Source organism: Punica granatum, chromosome 5 (genome assembly GCF_007655135.1).
Source record: "Punica granatum isolate Tunisia-2019 chromosome 5, ASM765513v2, whole genome shotgun sequence".
NCBI lineage: Eukaryota > Viridiplantae > Streptophyta > Magnoliopsida > Myrtales > Lythraceae > Punica > Punica granatum.
In genome coordinates, this window is record NC_045131.1 from 12529360 (window position 1) to 12550494 (window position 21135).

The 21135-nt window shown below is 37.1% G+C and overlaps 2 protein-coding genes and 1 pseudogene across 2 annotated transcripts; 2 read left to right on the forward strand and 1 right to left on the reverse strand.

The window, feature by feature from the left end:
- Nucleotides 1-1049: 1049 nt before the first annotated feature.
- On the reverse strand, nucleotides 1050-2899 carry LOC116208391 (annotated as a pseudogene).
- Nucleotides 2900-11729: 8830 nt separating this feature from the next.
- Nucleotides 11730-19480, forward strand: LOC116208388 (TMV resistance protein N-like). The gene is made up of 5 exons (XM_031541795.1): nucleotides 11730-12280; nucleotides 14818-15940; nucleotides 16513-16800; nucleotides 16989-18745; nucleotides 19087-19480. Exons 1-4 carry the CDS (start codon nucleotides 11790-11792, stop codon nucleotides 17640-17642), a joined length of 2556 nt encoding a protein of 851 aa, XP_031397655.1. The 5' UTR covers nucleotides 11730-11789; the 3' UTR covers nucleotides 17643-18745; nucleotides 19087-19480.
- On the forward strand, nucleotides 17654-18682 carry LOC116208982 (probable leucine-rich repeat receptor-like protein kinase At5g63930). The gene has a single exon (XM_031542559.1). The coding sequence runs from the start codon at nucleotides 17654-17656 to the stop codon at nucleotides 18680-18682; it is 1029 nt and encodes a 342-aa protein (XP_031398419.1).
- Nucleotides 19481-21135: the final 1655 nt, after the last annotated feature.

Consider the following 21135-nt stretch of genomic DNA (forward strand, 5'->3'; position numbering starts at 1 on the left):
AAGACATTGAACTTGGAAGAAAATTGTTGGGTCATGATCGTCAAAACGATAAATTGAATTCTTAGATAATCTCATTGATCTATTATCTCAGGCGAATGGTTTGACTATATCTTCCTCTACATCGGTGTACTTTCATCTTCTACATGAAGCCAAAGCCTCGCATTTTCAAAGTCAGTGACTTGTGCTTCTGTACTGAATCCACTTTCTCATAAACAACATTATTAATCACTTATACATGAGGTCCTTTTGTTAAGGCTACTACGAAGGTCAATGGGCCTGCAAAATAAGGGAGGATAGTTCTTGGGCTTCGGTGACTAATGGGCTTTAGCTCACGCTCTTACGCCGTAAATCCAACTTGTTGCTATGAAGCCCATGGACTTTAGTGCTATGGAGGATAATTTCATCCGTTTTTCGATTTACCCCGAAATAAATAAAATCAAAAGAATCGGTCCTTCAAGATTAACTTGGACCATAAGGTTCAGATTCTGATCTCGAACCAGCAAATCTTGGGCCCATGAGGTTCATTTCCCTTTGATTGTGAAATGAATAGTTGCGTTCATTCATAACGGTTAAAGGACAATTATTGTAAATTTAATGTCTTAGTGACTGCGTTTAATTTATTTCGACCAAATTGATTGTGAAGAGGCGTCAAACTAATTACAAAAGTTCTATTACATTTTGTCGAGTTTATTATTTTTAATGAAATTATCCTTTTGTCACTCCTCTCAATTTTAAGATATAACGTGCCCTTAAACTCTGTCTCCCTTGGACAAAATTCCTAGATTCATCCCACCAGAGGCCACTGGGAAACGACCCAATGAGTAACATGGTGGAGGCAAGAAGATCAAAGAAATTAGATACATAGGGGTGCCGAGTTGGAGCAATTAATCGTAATAACAAGCACCATATATATGAAGCACATGAAATATAAATGAACACTCGGTGAAGAGAGATTATTCGGTAATTCTATCTCGCCACAAGACGAGAAAGAACCAATTAAATTGCAATAAACTAAATAATAAGTGTTAATTACTCGATTAATTGTGGTAAGTCTTCTTAATTGAAGCAATCTTATTGGTTCTTCCTCACCACATCATTATGAGGTAGGATCACACTGTTCACCATCAACTAACTGCCGAGAAGGAACAAGAAATTACTGCCATGTAAACACTCCAAACACTCTTATCACCAAAAATCAACTCATCATCCAAGCAGAGCTTATGCCATGCCAAGAAACAGCATCAACATGTGAATCATTTAATGAAATGGGCTAGCTTTTGTAGCAACACATTCACCACTACGACATCAGAAGTACATATATTATCAAATTAGCAAGGAAAACAAAATTCAAGACTACCTGAGTAAACCCGACGTTTCTTCCCAATTAATTGTGTACCCCGTATTGCTCTTCTTATAGTCAAACTATCACATGAAGCTTTTGTATGGGATCTAAGATGTTCGGACACAATCTATCATCTAAGAGCAACTCCGCTGTCAAGGAATCTATGGAGAAACCACTATCACGAGTTTTGTGAAGAAGCTCTAGAAACAGCTAACTCATCTTTGCTCTCAAGAGCAGTGCTGATTAGAATATTGTGAGTGGCAGCATTCGGGGAACATCCTTTCTGACCCATCTCTTTGAGCGACTTATGCGCCTCATTTACATGGCCTTCCTTACATAATCCATTTATGAGCGTGGTATGCGTCGCTACATTAGGTTGACACCAATTTTGCAGTAAAGTTTTGCAGAGTCTATTGGGATCTTCTATTTTCCCAGCATTGCACATACCGTTTATGAGGATAGTATAGATCACAATGTCCAGATTGACCCCTTGCTCTTCCAACTGTTGAAAAAATGCCATTGCTCTTTCAAGATGACCATATTTGTAGTAACCATCCAAGAGAATAGCATACCCCTGCAGGTTAGGAGAGTGACCAACAGTTTGCATCTTCCTAAATAGTTGCTCTGCAGATTGCATGTCGCCAATCAGACAAAAGCTGCCAATAAGGGTGTTGTATCTTACAATTGTAGGAGTCAAACACTTTTGAAGCATTTCACGATACATAAACACTCCCTTATCCACCGCTTTCCTCTTGCAATATCCGTCTATCATTGTAGTATAAGTAACAACATTGGGTGGACAATCCTTTTCAAACATCAAATGAAATAAATTCTCAGCAGCATCCATTCTTTTTTGAAGGCAATAACCAACAATTAACGAATTGTACGTGACAAAACGTTAGGCTTGATACCTCTTCGAATCATAGCATCGAGAGTAGACTCTGCTTCAGAAAGCATCCCGTCCTTGCATCTATTATCGTGCTGAAGGGGTGCACATTCAGCATGATGTCCCTATGAATCATTCCTCTGAGGAGTACTTCAACCCCTTCCCATTGTCCATCAGTACACATAGCATGAAACAAGGTGTTATATGTGATGACATCGGGTTGAACACCTTTACCGATCATCTTATTGAAGAGCTTGAAAGCCTTCGTCAATCTTCCTTCCTTGCAAAGGCCCTCAACTACTGTGTAGTATATAACAACACTCACCCTGCAGCTTCTTCCTTCCCACTTCACGAGCAACCCGAGGGCCAGAGACGTTTCCCCCATCCCTACTAAGCCTTTGATTATTGCTCCATAGGTGACTGCATTAGGCTCGAACCCTCCATCCTCCATAGCACCAACCAACTAAAGCCATAGCACTAGAAAGGTTTCCCCCAACGCAGAGCCCATTGACCAGAGTGTTGATGGTCACCAAGTCTGGTTTAAAACCGAGTTTGAGCATTCTCAACCCATCGGTCTTGCAATTGTGCCTGACCTCATCCAAGAACAGCTCAGCCTTCTCCGACTCGGAAGTCATAGTTTTAGTGCTGAAATTATGACGACAGAGAGATAAGCGGAGAAGATTAGGTTTGCAATGGAAGAGAGATCGGCTTACTGGCTGTAAAATTTCATGTGAGTCCCCACACTTGGTCACGTGCACATGCCAGGATCATTACTGTGGGGTACATGAGATGAGATAACAGAAAAAATAAGGGGCCGTTTGGATTCAGAGTTAAAGTTACTTTGATTTTGATTATAATTTTTATTGTGGAAAAAGACAAATGAGATGTGATTATAAATTTGACTTGGGAAACGTGTGTTTTTGTTGTATAGTGTGTTGAGTTAAAGTTAAAGTTAAAATTTTTGAATTGGGAAATGTGTATTTTTGTTGTGTAGTGTGTTGAGTTAAAGTTAAAATTAAAGTTAAAATCAATGAACTCTGAATCCAAACGGACATTAAGATTGGACACCTCTCAACAAAAATGGGAAAACATCCCCAGTGCACGGCAGGAGAATCAATAGATAATGAAGCGGAGATTACAGCCCTCGGAGATGTCTCTCTCACTCTAATAACCTATGTTACAGAGAAATTTCTAATTCGATCTCTCAATTCTCTCCAACTTTCTCATTCTAATACCCTAAAGTTACGGAGAACTTTCCCCGAGAGAACTCTGGAAAAATCCATTATCATTATCCTCGTGATATAAGACTCTCTCAACCGGCCCCCAAGGGGACGGGGTTTAATAGCAACTGAAGCTTATTTTACAAGCCGTACAAGAACCTATTTATAACATCAAAAAAATGAGATATCAAGATATCATAATATCTCTCCAAGGATATTTTCCCATTTGAATAGATTATAAGATTACAAGAAATCCCGAAATATAGAAAATAATATTTCTCTTGATTTATTACTCGTTTATCGGGTCTTCAATATCATGGCTTAATGCAAGACACGCCTAATAATTCTCCACCTTGTCTTGCATTCAGCCAAGCATCGCAACAATCAATCTATTCACGGTCAAGGCCTTTTTGTTGGATCTCTAAGACTCCACCTTGACTCATATTTGTCTCCTACTCTGCTACATCCCCTAAGGGCTCCACCTCATTTGTCGTTGCCCGAGTCACAGCCATCGGGGCTTTTCCTCCTAGTGCTCCATCAAGGCCAGGCTGCACTAGCAATACCTAACTCGATCTGCACAATCCGCTGCTGCTCGATCCATCAATCTTCTCAATCTCAAATCTAGCAACCGACATCTTCAAGATTTGATTCCAACACCTAGGCTCTGATATCGATGTTGAATTTTCATTGGACTGATGCGGACTTGAGCCCATTTTCATTCTACCTTAATTCTCTTAGGCAATCAAGGCTCTTTCGACATCCCAATTCTCCAAAACCTCATTGATTTAACAACAAGCTCTCGTGCTTCCTTCCTCTTTCTTCCCCTTACAGAAGTACATTCCAAAACCTTTACTATTTTTTCACTCACTTCGGGTGGTCTTAACCCTCTTTCAGGGCATCCTCTCTTTGCAGGCCACTCTCTCATTTTGTGGCCATCTTTGTCGACTCTCTCTCTCTCGGTAAACTCATCACCCTGGCCCTCTCTATGTCAGGTGCTAGTCTCTATCTCCTCTCCTAAGTTGAGTTGAGTTAAGCTCTTCATTAATCTCTCACTGCGAACAAAGTTCCTTTCTTTTCTTCTTGTAGGCCACTCCCACTGCTACTCCTGACATCTAGCCACGATCTTACCATCTTGAGCTCCCTTTCAATGGTGCCCCTTCTCATATTTCTTTCAACATCTCTGTCAAAGTCACAATGGACCGGCCCATACCGAAAAAGTTTCAGTCACATTTTTAGCTTCTCTATTTCAGGGACTGTTTTGCTTACGGGTGAGTAATGCAAGTCATCACTTCATATTGGATTTCCACTAGTCTAGCATTTTGATTTCATCAGTCTCTCTTCATAGCATGTTTCACTTGGGACAAATTCAAGCTCAATGTCCGACATCTCCCGTTGTGCTTGTGGGGGAGTATTGGAGCGAATCAATGATAGTGATTGATATGATCTAGGAGATCGTGGGGAATCTTTCATATTTATGGGATGTTAATTATTATGTAATATTATGTTTCTATATTGATTGTAATTCTGATCTATAAATTAGAACAATCTTTACACAATTTTGTGTGTGAGTTTTGTACTAATTCTCTATATTCTTTATGGTATCATAGTAGGTTATGCTTCCGCGTGCTAGTGTGGGCTCACAACACAACAAGTCTAGTTTTGAGGTAGCCAAATCGGCCCAAGTGTGGTATCATTATCAATTATCTACCCTTCTCTCACTCGAGGTGCAAGAAGAAGTCCACCTCGTGGTTAAGTCCCGAGCACGGAAGTCCAGTCCTGCCTCATAGTATGTTCTTGAGGAAGAGTGTTCAAGTCCACGTGACACGTGTAGGTAAAACATCAAAACCACATGTTACCACATAAGGACGGGCGTTGAAACATATTGTCACAAACGGAAAAATTAAACATAAATCAACTGGTTTATAAATGATTGGATACCATAACTTATCAGTTCGAGCTTTTGGGTTGGAGATGGATTCATTCGCTTATATCTCATAACCTGCGTGTGTATGCGCGCACATACGCGTAACTTAAGTTCTGATACCATATTGAATTTCCATTAGGCTCATACGGGCTTGGGCCTATTTCCACTTAAGTGCTCAAACTGATAAGTAGTGGTTCCAAATCTCATATAAATTCATAGATATTCTTTCATTTTTTCCCTATGAGATTTTATAATTCCCAACAAGCTTTTTAGTGACAACATATCTCAACACTAGCTGTTGAGTAAATAAGAAGTAGTCGTGTAAAACCAACGAAAGGAAATGAGGCGATACCATCAATATCATCCGCCACGGGCTTGGCAGAGAGATAGAGAGAGAAAGAAGGAAATGTGGATTGTGAGTATGTGGCTGCGACTGCGAGCAAAGAAAGAAGAAAACGAAGAAGAAAAGGAAAGTTTTTACTTTTCACTCCCTCAACCTTTTGAAAAGAATATTTCAACCCCAAAACTTTATTATACACTCGCAATCTATACACATCTAACGTGTAGAGTTAAAAAGATTCGTGCATTTTATTATGCAATTAAATGTTTAATATAAACAAACATGGGTTAGTTCAAGAGGTTTGTCGTTTGTTTTCCTTAAACAAAATCTCGGGTTCGAGTCTTGTAAATGAAGAAAATCCACGCTTAAAGAGTTTTACTTCTTAGTGGGCTAACTCATGATTAGTCAAAGCCCATTGGGATTTCAGATACCAGAAAACACACCGAAAAAAATATTTAATATAATATCGAATTTCTTTTTTTTCAAAGCGTAATTAATTTTGATTTTGTAATTTAGGAAATGCTTAACATAGAAACACCTTGCAAGTTTTGTAACCTAGATAATTTAAATTTTCTTAATAGATGTATACAATCTAATATACTTTATTTAAATTAAACTAGACGGAAAGACCCATTGAAGGAGAGCCAAAGGGGTGCAAGAAGAAAATTGAGAAACAAATTAGGAGATCGAATGGTAGCTCTATGCGAAAAAACCTAAATGAGATTCACATTTTTATTGTAAGTATAGATTCTTTTACCCATTGTCTAGCTATTAGTTAATAGAACACTTTTCTTTTTCCGATTATAAAAGTCACACATGGATTTAGTACAATGAAATAGAAATTTAAATAGTTAACAAAATGGCATAAGTAGTTCCGCAACGAGTATCGAACTTGGAACATCTTGGTTATTAGGTGAAAGCATGCGCTATTACACTACAACCACTTTGATAAATTAATTAAACACTTTATTACCGAAAAAATAATAGAGCACTTAATTATAGATGCAAAAGGTGCATAAAGCCTAGGCCAAATTAAAAATGAAAAGTAGTATTGATGGACGAAATTAAAAGTATAAGGATATTTTATAGAATGAAATATATGGACACCATGATACGCGTTTGACATTTTCTTGGTGTGCCCGTGGTTTTCGAAAATCCAATGGTCACCGATTAATCCAGTTCGAGTAAGGTCGGCCCATTAAGAGGTAAATGAATAGAATTCGAACCCAGGACCTTATTTAAGGGAAATAAGCAAAGAACTTCTTGAATCAATTTATGTTGGTTATATTTTTATATTTCATTGTTACATTTCTTGATGTGAGCAATTTATTGATGAAAAAGTATATTTAGAACGTGATGAGTGGTGTAGAAGGCTTAATATACATGAAAAGACACATCTATCTATTTATACATAAGTAAAATTCACTTGAAATCGATAAATGTTCTTCAATCTAAACTTCACTTGAAGTCATTAAATGCTCTTCAAATAAATGCAACAATTGTTATAAAATTTATTATCAAAATAATATATTAATTCAACAATTGTTATAATATATATATGCTCAATTAATTACTTTGAATAAAATGAAAGTAATTCAATATTATATTTATTTATTGCTTTAATATATTATTTTTCGGGTGAATCCTTAATATATTATTTTCATAATAAATTTTATAACAATTGATGCATTTATTTGAAGAGTATTTAATGACTTCAAGTGAAGTTTAGATTGAAGAGCATTTATTAACTTCAAGCGAATTTTACTTAATTATAGATAGACAAGTCACTAATTAATAATTGATGGTCATATGTAAGAAATACAAATTTAACTTATGATAGTATAAATCTCAAAGAGTACTACTTTAAAAATATGTGCAAAACCATAGTATTGTCTAAACTAGATAGATGCAATAAAGAAATATGAATACATACTAAATAAAAAGATTAGTTGATTGCTACTTGACATAATTTTATTTTACAATAATCAAGTCAGCTTATATACCAGATTTCCAAAAGAATCATTTGCGTACTAATTCTACGAACTTATTTTCACAAAAAGAAAATAAAAGTTTGACTTTGAAAGTAAGAATATCGTTCAATGTTATTTTAAAAAATTGCCAGTGGTGATTATCGAAAAAATTACAGTGGATCATATAAATTTAGCATATTATATTAGAAATTGTTATTTGAAATTAATAGTTCTAAATTTTTATTGTTATTAAGAATTAAAAATTTCATTAAAAAAGTCAGAAATTATGATTCAAAATCCATGCATCCCCTCCTTACCCGGTTGGCATAGAGCTTATGTGTAAACATTGGTTACAATTGAAGGAACACTTGAAGGGATATAAATGCATGCATGTCTGTCAAAATGCAAAGGGCCGAGCATTTTTTAAAAGTAAAAGTCGATAAACTCCTTAAGAAACTTCACACTTTTTTTTTTTGGATGTAAATATAAATTTCATTATATGCTAAATATATGTACAGCATGGCCTCCCTTCATTACAGATTACAGACTTCAAGTTAGGAGGCGGATGATCTATATTCCAACAACCATACACACCATCTTGTCCAGCAACCTTACATAATTTATGAGCCAACTGTACAAAGCTTCTAGGTCTATATCCACATTCCAAAAAGGGCACGGACCCATGGAACCGCTTAGTATCTGATAAGACGCTAAATAAAGACACAGGTTGCTGAGTGCCAGGTCCCAGAGCTGCTAGCAGTTGGTGCAAATCTGTGGCCAGAATTATCGTCTCCCCCCGATGAGCCAATGCTAGTTGCAAACCCGACCTACGACCGATACTTTCAGCCAGAAGCGAATCGGTTCCCACACACCTATCGACAGCAACAGAAAAAATTCGACCTTTACAAGTGAATAACACAGCAGCTCCATATACAAACGCATAATAACCATCAAATGTCGTCGCCTCGTTCATTAATATCACCAGAGAAGGAGATGGTATAGCAGGGCACAACACACACATCCCTCCCTCCAGTCAAGTTGCAGCTGGGAGCTCCGTCGAGTCCTGAACCGGTTCCACAAGACAATTGATTTTCAGTACATAAAGACATAACAACATTCACTCGCAACTCGATCCATCTAAAAAATGCAGCATTGAAAACAATACGGTTCCACTCACGCCAAATCGCCCAAAGAACACAACACTTATAAACAAAAGATTCATGAAATTCCTGCTTCGATGCAGCATTCGGGCAATCAAATAAAAGCCAATCTCTAACAGAACCACAATGGAGAGAATCCAAACGGACATTAAAAGATTCGAGGCAAACCATACTGTCCTGGCTATCTTACATTCCCAACACGAATGGTCCCATGATTCCTCCCTAACTCCACACAGAGGGGCATGAAACATCAACATTTGAGAATCTCTTCCTTAAATTTTCCCGGGTTGCAGGACCGCCATTTTCCCCTTTCCATATAAAAAATTTTATTTTAGGTTGGAGTTTTGCAGCCCATAACACTTTCCATAACCTCGACGGGGAAGAGGCTGACCCATATGCCTGCAGCATATCCTGCATAATCAATCCATAGGCTGACTTGACAGTAAATGGGCCATTCTTTTGCCGGTACCAGCACATACCATCATTATTAAGCCACAATGACGGTGGGATTGAGGTCACATGTTCTACTGATTCATCAGGAAGAAATCTACTTAGATCAGCCACTTTCCAGGAACAGGTGACTGAGCAAATAAAGTTGCTCACTTTATCACCAACATTCCGAGGCTGAGTTATGCCCAAAAGTTCTAAAGGTGGAGTTCCCATAATCCATGGGTTCCAGTTCCTGCGAAATAGCAAGTGCCCTTCAATAATAATTCCCTTGCCTGGAGTATCATTTTCCAGACCGGAGAATCAGTCGGTTTACTCCGATATGTAAAAAGAGACTCACACTTCAAGTACTGCCTCCCGTCATTGTAGCCCATATAGAATTGTCACTAGAGAGGATCCTAAAAGCTTGTTTCGCATGTAAGGCCCTCGTAAATTTGAAACTACGCCGAATACCCAATCTTCCTAAGGATTTCGGTAAGGTGATAGTTTGCCATTTAACCCAATGTATACCCCTCTTCTCCTCCAAAGACTTTCACCAAAAACCCCCAGATTGTTTTATCCAATGCATTCGTGGCCTTTTTTGGAAGTAACATACATGACATCGGTATAGCAGAGGTCATAGCCTTCATCAGAATTTCCTTATCGGCATGATTGAGAAATCGAAGCATCCAACCTTGGATTCTCCTTTGGATTTGGTCAACTAATTCCTTTCCTATCTGCATCCCCCTCCCTTGCCACCTAATAAGAACAGACCCAAATACTTAACAGATTCCCTCAACACATCATCCGGAAAATGCTAATAAGATTTCTTCTCATTGCATGAGAAACATTTCGACTCCGGGTGATTGTAGACTTTGCATAATTTATACGTTGCCCAGATACTTCCTTATAAGTCGATAATAAATTACGACATCTATTGAAGATATTCTGAGTAGCTTTGAGGAAGAGAAAACTGTCATCAGCAAAAAAGAGGTGCATAATATTGGTGCATCCCCTACCCAGACTAATATCACACACCTGATGACGGCATTGCTCGTGCAATAATTTTCTAATAAGATTTGGGCACAAAGAATAAAGAGATATGAAGAAAGGGATTACCTTGGCGCAGGCCTCGTTCTGGTCTGAATGGTTCCCATGGTCTGCCATTAATGAGCAACTGGAATGAGACCGTAGTGATACACTGCATAATCCAATGGACAAAGGCCGCAGAAAAATCCATTTTGTATAAGACACTCTCCAGGAAAGACCATTCAACCCTATCATATGCCTTACTCAAGTCCAATTTGAAGGCAGCCAATCCCGTAGTTGCCCTCCGCCAGCGATGAAGTGTATGAAAGATCTCCGGAGCCAAAAGAACATCATCTGAAATCGAACGCCCCAATACAAATGCACTTTGAAATGGGGTGATAAGGTCATTTAGAACTGAACGGAGTCTATTAGCCAAAACCTTCGCAGTAATTTTATGTAGAGTGGTGCATAAATTAATAGGCCTCCTCCATTCACCAATATATTCTGGATTTGTCTTCTTTGGGATAAGAATAATAAACGTTCGATTCAACTCTTGAGCGAGAAAGCCCGTTTGAAAGAATCGAAGACAGGCCTGGGTAACATCCTTTCCCAAAGTTGTCCAATACGTTTGGAAGAACCGGGGAGGGAAGCCATCAAGCCAGATTTATACGGTCCTATCTGAAACAGCACTAATCTGATCTCCTCCGCGGTTATTGGACTTATAAGAGCCTCTTTGTTGGCCGGACTCAACTGGATCTTAATATTATTCAGGAAAACACTAGGATTTCTAGGTTAACCAGATTTAAAAAGTACTTGGACATGATTAGAGATATAAGCCTGGATAGAGATTGGACTAGTCAGCCACCTGTTAGTATCATCCTGAATCCAAAGGAGACTTTTTTTTTTTATTTTATTTTCTACGAGTGGTTCTCACGTGGAAAAAACCGAGTGTTTGAATCACACTTACAGTATATAGATATTATTGATCAGTACTTGGTGGCTGGTGCACTATTTTATAGGGCCATATTAGGAAACAGTTCGGTTCAATTGCCTGACATGATTTCCACAGCCTCTGCTTTCCTTCATACAGAAGAAGATAAGAGGATGCCATGGTCAGCATGACAATTTATCCCTTTCTTTTTCGATAATAAGGAAGAACAGCTTATCCTTTTCTTCCTCGGGTACCTTCACTTTCCTCCAAAACTTAAAGAAAATTCTCTACTTAGATTAGAAGAAATTCGAGATGCGAAAAAGAAAACCAACTTTGCTTAATTCCTCATTCAGCCATAAAGGAATAATGAATACAAACCTATAACTTAAGGGGAAAAAAATTCTTTACTTTCTTGTTGTCACTTTCTTTGCCGCTTTCAATTTTTCCATCAGTATATATAAAATCCGTATAGGCACATAAGCGAATGAACTGACTCCTACTCACCAATAATTATAGCCTTCTTGCATCATATATACATACAAAGCACTATACACAAGGAAGATGAGTTCGCCCAGACCAGGTGCCGACTATCAAGTGTTTCTGAGTTTCAGGGGACCGGATACCCGATTTTGCCTCTACCATTTCATGGTGGACGCGGGGATTCGCGTCTTCAGAGATAATGAAGAGATTCGGCCTGGTGAAAAGATCCAAGAGATACTGAGAGCCATCAACAACTCAATAGTCTGCATACCTATCTTCTCTAAAGACTATGCTTCCAGCAAATGGTGCCTACGTGAACTGGCAGAAATGGTGGAGAAGAAGAAGAAGATCATGCCCATATTCTATGATGTGACCCCCGACGATGTCAAGCTCAAAACATGTCTATATCGTGACGCCCTGACCAGACACTGGAAAGAAAAGGAGAAGGAGCAATGGGAAAAGGCACTTAAGGAGGTTGTCGAAACCAGTTGTTCGGAATCATCAACAAACAAAGAGGAGAAGGCACTTGTGGAGGTGGTTCAGATAAAGGGATGGGAATTGAAAGATAACGGGTACAATTACTTTTCAAAATTTATTTCGTTGAATATTTATGATTTTTTGCATTCCTTCATACGAGAAATAAGACAACTCGATGTGACACCCGATAATTAACTTAAGAAAAAAATAAAGAATAATCCAAATACAACATTCTAGTGTTGGGAATTTCCCGCATTAAGCCAAGTCTGAAAGACCTGAAGGTCCGTCAAGTGAGGATGAGTTAGAGGAAGTAAGAATAATATCAGATTTGGTTGATATTATATTTTCTATTTCGTAAGAATTTCATTATTTCTCTTCAATATTTGCATGGAGAAATTTTCCTAAGTAATATTAGGGATACTTTTAGGATGTCTTCATAATATTTTAAAGAAAAAAAATATTGGAGTTACTAAGAATATCCTTAATATATAGGGAGGATCTTGTGTATGTATAAAAGCGTGTGACAACCATGTAATCAAGCCGCGTTGCAAGAGACTTACAAGAGTGATGGCTGATAGATTTTTTAGGAATTCTCTTGGGTACGTAGTTTCTCTATAACTCTCCGGTGTTCAAGTGAAAAAGGCAAAAGAACTGTTGGGAATTATAATCTCATATACAAAAAATAAAAGAATAACTATGGGTTTATATGAGATTTGAGTACCACCACTTATTAAAGTGAATATGAGGTCAAGTCCGTGTAAACTCAATGGAAATTCAATAAGAACTAAGATGTCGTGTACCTCATCTCAATATAATCGGGTTGCGAGGGGCTTAAAAAATATGAGTGTGATCTTTATAACAGTTGATAGCAAAAATAATCACTATGGTTGTTTTTATTTTAGCCATTAAATTTTATTATGTGAGATTTGGACCGTACACGTGTTCATATTTCTGCAACACGAAGATTCTCAGCCCATATTTTTCCTTTCTATAACTTCGACCACGGATCATTTCGACAACCCTAGGTCACGTCCGAAACTGGCGATTCTTTTATAGAACCACGATTCACTATCCATATTTTTAGTTTTTTCTTTTTTTTCGTCCATATCTATTTACAATGACACAAGATCGCAACTAAGGGCTAGTCTATTTTAGTTTGAAATTAATTCTAGACCGAACCAACTAGTGCTTCAATACATTAAAAAATAATTTATAATTCCAAAGTGTAAAAAAGAAAAAAAAAAGAAAATTCAGTAATCAAAACACAAATATAATCGATCATTCAGATGGAAGAAAACAAGTCATCACAATAAAAAACCCAATTAAATGTTTGGTTGATAAAAACCCAAATAAATTAAAAACATAAAAAGGAACCTAATTAAGATCGATGACTTGGAATCAGAGTTGTCCTTCTTCTCTGTTGCCGGTCGATTTTTTGGAATATCCCACTTAGCTTCTTCTCCTCCTTGTTGCTTGTTGCTTGTTGCATCGCACATGATTGTGAAGTCCTCGATGAGATCCTTTATTTGATCTCGAGGTGGATTCTATTTGTTCAGCAAGGAAATTCTCTTCCGGTGTAGGAGGCCTCTCTCTTGGCCAGTCCTTGATGGATCGTGGTTCTTTCTTTTTTCTTTTTTCTTTTGTTTGCTTACTGTTGAAATATTGATTGGATTCTCTTCGATCATAGTGCTGCGTGATTAGGGTAGAGGGCTTCTTGTTTAATTTTAAGTAATACGGTTTTATTTGTTTTGTTTTTCTTTTTAATTTTGAAATCATAAAAATTGAATTTTTGTCTTAGTGAACCATCCAATTCGGTGATTTCAAATCAGAATATACTCATCCTCGGGTGTGAATGAGCGTCATCAGAAATATATGCGGATGAAAACATGAAGAATAAAAATATGGATATTGAATATTAGTTGTATAAAAGTATCATAACATGTAGGGACTAGATTTTTTTTATTGAAATCCAACCGCAGATATATAGCCAACCACCATAGGTGTTTTTTCAATCAACCGTTATAGAATTTCCATCTATGGGTTAATAATCCGGCTTTGTCCCTTTTAGGGTTTTATATTACATATATTTGGGATCTTGGCATAACAATGGGAACATCCATATAAAAGACCCGACCTTGAGCACTGAGCAGTCCATTACTGGTTGTTAATGATTGTCTATCCTTGTTCTAAATTAAGAGCAAATTGGCTTATGAATTTTTTTTTTATTATTGCACATTAACTAATTATCATTATTACAATGCTTTCTTTTTTAATCTATCGCCGAACATAAAAGAATTTGAGATGTTTAATCTATTGGAGAGTGTTGGCGAAATTCAAAAGGAATTTGTATCATAAAGTCAAGGGGGGTGAAACATAATAATTTCATTATGAAAAATGGTATATAAACTCGCCAAAATCTAATTTAAATTTTATAATACCCCCGGAAATTTATCCCTGAGTGTTGTAGTATTTTTGATCAAAAGTGGTGCTAGTTTCAGTATTTCATATGAACTGTGTAAGCAGTTCCCAAGTTATACTCGGGAGTGATAGTGATATCATGAAGGTTTTGTAATTGTAACTATGGATCGCGATGTTATCCTTCCTAATGTCATTTCTTTTTTATCTGTGGCAGCTATGGTGAAATATGCAAATCTATCGTCAAAGAGGTACTTGTTAACCTTAAGATAAGAAACAGAGTTATAAGTGACCATTTAGTTGGAATGGATGATCTAGTCGAAACAATGTCAAATCAATTAGACATCCATGTGCCTGGCGTACGATATGTGGGAATTTATGGAATTGGTGGTTGTGGTAAGACAACTCTTGCCAAGATTATGTTCAACCAGCTCTCTGCTTGCTTCGATGCTTGTAGTTTTCTTGCGGATGTTCGAGAATCATCAAAACGTGGTCTCCTATATCTGCAGAAGAAACTAGTTTCTAATCTTCGAGCAAGACACTCAAGCGATATTTCCGATGTTGATGATGGGATTAAGACGCTAAAAGATATATGTAAAAGCAAGAAAGTTCTCATAGTTCTTGATGATGTGGATAAGAGGGAGCAAATTGAGAGCCTAGCTGGGAGTTTCAGTTGGTTTTCCTCCGGAAGTAGGATAATTGTCACAACGCGGGATGTACGTGTCCTCACGGTAGTCCAAGAAGAATTGGATGGAGACACTCCCGTGAACACAAAGATGTCGACTTTGGAAATGAAAGGACTGGATTCTGAGCAAGCTCTTCAACTCTTCAGTACCTTTGCTTTTAAGACGGACCAACCTCCGGCTGACTACCTTGATCTTTCGAAGGAAGTCATTTCTCTTACTGGACAACTTCCTTTAGCTCTTGAAATCATTGGTTCGCAGCTTTTCGATAAGCGCAAAGTAGAATGGGAAGAAAAATTAAGTACTCTAACAAAAATACCTCATCAGAACATCCAAAGAAAGCTAATGATAAGCTATGAAGATCTAGAATACCGTACAAAACAGATATTTCTTGACATTGCTTGTTTGCCTGTTAACTTGAAAAAGGCAAATGCAATTCCCATGTGGAGATCTTACGGTTTGCATCCGGAGGTGGGGATTAAAGACTTAATTTCCATGTCCCTTATCAAAATTGTTGATGAGGACAAGATATGGATGCATGATCTTCTTAGAGAACTGGGAAAAGAAATTGCTTGCATGGAGAATTTCATAGATATCCGAAAGCGCAGTCGTCTCTGGATTCTTGAGGAAGCCTTTGGGATACTAAAGAGAAAAGAGGTAAGCTCCACACACTTATATAAAGCTTGTCAGTTAACTTAGTACAGAGATAAGTATGTTTACTTATTCTTTCACTGAAGCTTATCCTTCTACTGATCTAGCAGTAAGAAATTCCAATTATACATACATTAGCCCACTTGCAAGTGCTTGCACATGCGAGATTACTTTCAGGTTATTGTGCAAAATTAGTATTTATTTTATTATGGTTTTGGTTGAATTTTAGAAGGTAAATATTTTTATTTTTGTTTTATTTTTTAAATTGATCATTATATGGAGATCATGTGTGATTATTTGCAATGAGACTGGGAGATTATTTTAGTTTTACATTTTTTTTATATATAAAATTGCCCATAGCAAATAATTTTTTGTTTTTACTATAAGCTTGAGCATAGAGAAATTCCTCAGGCAGTGATAACTGGAGGAATTCTCCTATATAATAGCATAAGATAAGTTATATATAAGATATATATATATATATATGTATAAGGAGAAGTTTACCTTGAGAAGCTTACCTTAGTTTATTTAAATTGGTTTGTTAATGTTTCCTTACTATAATTTCTTCTCCTTAGCAGGGAAGTGGGAAAACTCAAGTGTTGCATCTATCAGATGATGGTTGTTTGCAAAATTACATCCTTACATGTGAAAATTTCAAAAATCTACGCAATCTAAGGTACCTTAGGTTGTGCGGGTCGAATATTGAAGGAGATTTTGAGCACCAATTTCCACGGTTATGCTGGCTATGTTGGCAATCTTGCCCTTCTGATTTCAAGGCGAAAAATTTGAATTTAGAGAAGCTGGCCGTACTCGACCTCTCAAGCAGTCACATCAGTGAAAACTGGGAAGGATGGAGCCAAATTCGAGTATGTACATATATATCCATATCTCTTTGTTTAGTTGATGCAATAACTTGAGCTATATAAGGATTGAATGATGAATAAATGTTAGAATTTGAAAATATACACCAGTTTTCGTGGAGAAATTGTATGTCACTTATATCTAGTCTCCTCTTTTTATTGCTCTTAATTCCTTTTGTGTTGCTATGTTGTAGGTTGGAGATAATTTGGCAGTTTTAGACCTATCCAACTGCAAAAGATTATATAGGACACCAGACTTATCACGGTATTCAACTCTTGAGAGATTGATTCTTAAAGATTGCTGCTCGTTATGTCAATTAGACTGCTCCATTGGGAAGCTGAAAAGGTTGAAGCACTTGAATTTGAATGGATGTCGGAGTCTTCGAGGCTTGCCTGGAGAAATAGGTTCTGCAGAAGCTTTGGAAGAGATCTTCCTAGAAGGCAGCCACAATAGTTTCACTTTGTTACCAGAATCGGTCAGTAACTTGACGTCCTTAACGACAATCGAAGTAGACAACTCTCATATCTGTCAACTTCCAGATAGTATTGGGCGATTAGGGAAAGTCACACATCTCTCGTTGGAGCAATGTCATCAGATGAGGAGACTTCCAAACACCGTTGGAGATATAAAATCATTACTTGAATTAGATCTATCATATACAGGGATCACAGAATTACCCGATTCCCTCGGACGCCTGAAGAAGCTCAAGCGCCTTTCTTTGATGGCATGTCCAAACATTAAAAAGCTTCCAGACTCACTAGGTGATCTGAAATCTTTAGTCGAGTTGGATATATCTTCCACACAACTCATTGAGTTACCCGACTCCATTGGGAATCTGGAGGAATGAAATTATTGAAGATGGATGGTTGTCACGTGGAGAAGCTACCTAGATCTATTGGGATGATGAAGAAGCTTGAAGAGCTACATGCTGATAGCAGCTCCTTGAAAGGCGAAATCCCCACTGAAATAGGCATGTTGTCTTGCTTGAGAGTCTTGGAGTTATCATCTACAAAGATATCCTCATTGCCCTCTGAAATTAGTCAGCTCTCTTCTCTCCAAAAAGTCTCTTTGAGATGTTGCCATGGACTAGAAGATTTGCCGAGGCTTCCCATTTCGTTGTTAACGTTACAGGTCATGTCATCGGCATTGAGGACGGTCCCTGACCTCTCCGGACTGAATAACCTCACTGATTTACTCTTGCTCGGTTATATCCAAGGGTATCAGTTTAGTCAATTAAGCCAATCTGCAGAATCAATGAATCCGAGTAGATGGATGAGGAATGAGTGGACGGTGAAAAGAAGAATTGGTCAGATTATCAATCTACCGAAACTGGAGAATCTAGTGCTCCAGCTTTCGAATGTTACCAGCTTACCAGTGGAGATAGGTGCTTCTCAAGTACTCAAGTTTCTCGTAGTGGGTGGTCCACAATTACGGCACATCCCTCAGCTTCCGTCCAGTCTCTCCACTCTGGTTTTCTGGTGCTTGAAGTTGAATGGGAAGCAGCCATGCCTTTCAAACTTGAAAAAGTTGACATCTCTAGGTTTCCTCGAGTGTTCGATAGGAGAAGATGGTTTGGAATGTCTGGGAGTTGGAGAACTCGAGCAACTGGAAACACTCAGTATTTACTGTGACACGACAGATCTTACTGGTCTTCAGCTCCCGCCAAATTTGCAGAAACTGTATGTAGTTGACTGCGCTTACGTGAGGAGATTACCGGATCTTTCACACTTGAAGAATCTGAAGTTGTTGAAATTGCAAAACTGCAAACAACTCGCGGAGATTCCAGGCCTTGGAGAGTTAGAACCGTTGCCAAAAATATCTATTGTTTCGTGCGATTCATTGGCAAATCAGGAGATAAGATCAAATATGCCAGAAGAGACCTTATAACGGGCAAAGCGGAACACAGGGGATTATGATTATCCACCCCAAAGACCCCAAAGCAGAACGCAGGTGAGTTTTTGATGTCATTATGTTGGCTAGGTTTGTGTAAATTGAAAAACATCTCCCTCCTATCCTATGTATTTACAAACATGAATTTGCAGCTGCAAAATGATCCTGGGATTTACAGCATTTGACGAACTAATAATGGCTTGGTTAAAAACCGCAGTTAATATGGAGTTTTACGCATCCCTTAAGTGGCTCTGGCAGCAATTTCTTTTCGAATAATTCTTCTATTTTTCAAGAAAAGATCTCATCTCTGCGTGAATGTTCCCGATTTATTTTTTTTTGCCTCGCAGAGTGCTGTTATTTTCTAGTCAGTAACACAATGTTCCTTTCACTGCTCTTATCAGTTCCACCACGTCGAAGAGCCACAAAATGCAAAACCAGAGCAAATATATGCGTCTCTTCGACATGTTGATCTGAAGAAATGAACTGTGGCAAAAGCAGACACTGCCTCCAGCAGATTCATGAGACCAACAAGCAAGCTTGCCGTTGAGTTGAATCTTCTTAACAATACAATACAGAGAAATTTGCTTTGCTATGAGTATGACTTGTAAAGTAAAGTTAGTAAATTTGCTTGGTAACGTCAAAGTCCAACGTAAGTATTATATTTATATTTATATTTATATAGATATATAATATATTGCAGAGTGAACAAGGGAAGTAGCGACGACAGGTAAAGCGATATATATAGTTCATGAATGATATATACATATAAGGGTTGGGTTTGATGTTCAATTCATGTCTCCATCGCCACTCTAGGGCTATCTTCTCCCAGATTTCTAGTATATTATAATTGATGATATGTTGACGATATGATTTATAATTTCGATAAACTTTAGGTACAAACCCCAGTACTATTTAACAACTATAAACTAATATAGGTTTATAAATCTACTGGGAGATAGGAGAAAGGGAAGTAAATATCATAAAAAATTTTGAATTTGAAATCTTTATTTTGGGTCGAGATTGAGTAACACTGCACAAGGTACCTTTATTCTCAACCATGCAGTTATGTTTGACATTATAAGTCAGCCCTCTAATAGTTTCATAAACGGATATAACACCCATCCGGCCCGTCCTTTTAAATTAGGATGACAGCACGAAAAATCACAATTTTATTTTTATTTTTTAACATCATATTTACCATTTCTTTTTAAATTGTAAATTCACAAACTTTCTCTGATCAAATACACCATATCATCAAATTTCGCTGTTTAGTGCCATGTCCATGTTATGGTCTTATAAAAATAACTAGGAAGTAACCACGCTATGTGAGTCAACAAAAAAAATCGTCAATCTTTTGATATATTGTATTAATTTATGTAATAAATATATATAGAGTACAATTGAAACTAATGATAAAACTATTTATGTGTAAAAATTAAAAATTCTCCGTTGCTAATAAATGATTCATATTTTCTAAAAAAAATACTAATTAATACGTCGTATGAGGTAAAAGTTAACATTTTTCCCGCTAAAATTAATTTAAATTTGTAATATTTTTAATGAGAAAATAATTATTACAATAGTGGACCTTAAGTGGGTCCATAAATTTTAGGTGTTGAACTTGCAATGCATGCGTTCGAGATTCATTAAAAGCATTTCTTCATCATGGTTTAATCAATGCACAAGGAAGGAATAGTCTCAATCAATAGACTATCGTATTGCATTTCATTTAAAATTTTAAAACATTTGCAACAGCACAAATAAAAGGAGGCTAGCCAAAATGGTGATCAATTGAAACACATTCTTTATATTTGAATAAGAAAAAATTATTACCGAAAATGGATTGATTTAGGTGGTTCAATACATGTTTTCCTTAAGTAAGATCTCAAGTTTGATTCTTATGAAAAGAGAAAATCCACGATGATGAGAGTTTTACCTCCTAATAGACCGACCAAACTGAAACATGAATTAATCGAGATCATTAGTCTTTGAATGCCAAGTGGTGCAAATTGAGAAAAAAAATATTAATTAATTAATTTAAAATGTCAATTCCTTTTCTAAAAAGGGGTCGGTGGGTCACGCCAGGGGGAAAACCCATCCTACTCGCCAGTGTTATCAGAACCGGACCGGATGATGAACCGGAAGGGGTACGGGGTCATGGGTTTATGGGTCCAACCGGGGGTTCGATGGGTCGGACCGCTCGTTTATTTAAAATAAAATAAATATTCATATTATTAAAAAAATTATGATAATTAAGATAAAAGTATGATGATTTTAAAGAAATATAACAATAGTATAAGAAAGTATCTATATTTAATATTTCTTACTTCAAAATAAATATTTTATTTTAATAAGTACTTAAAAGTAGAGTTAAAAGAACAAAAAAGTGGTGGTGGCTTGGTTGGTAGTATGCTAATATGAAAAGCAAGAGGTCATGAGTTCAAATCCTT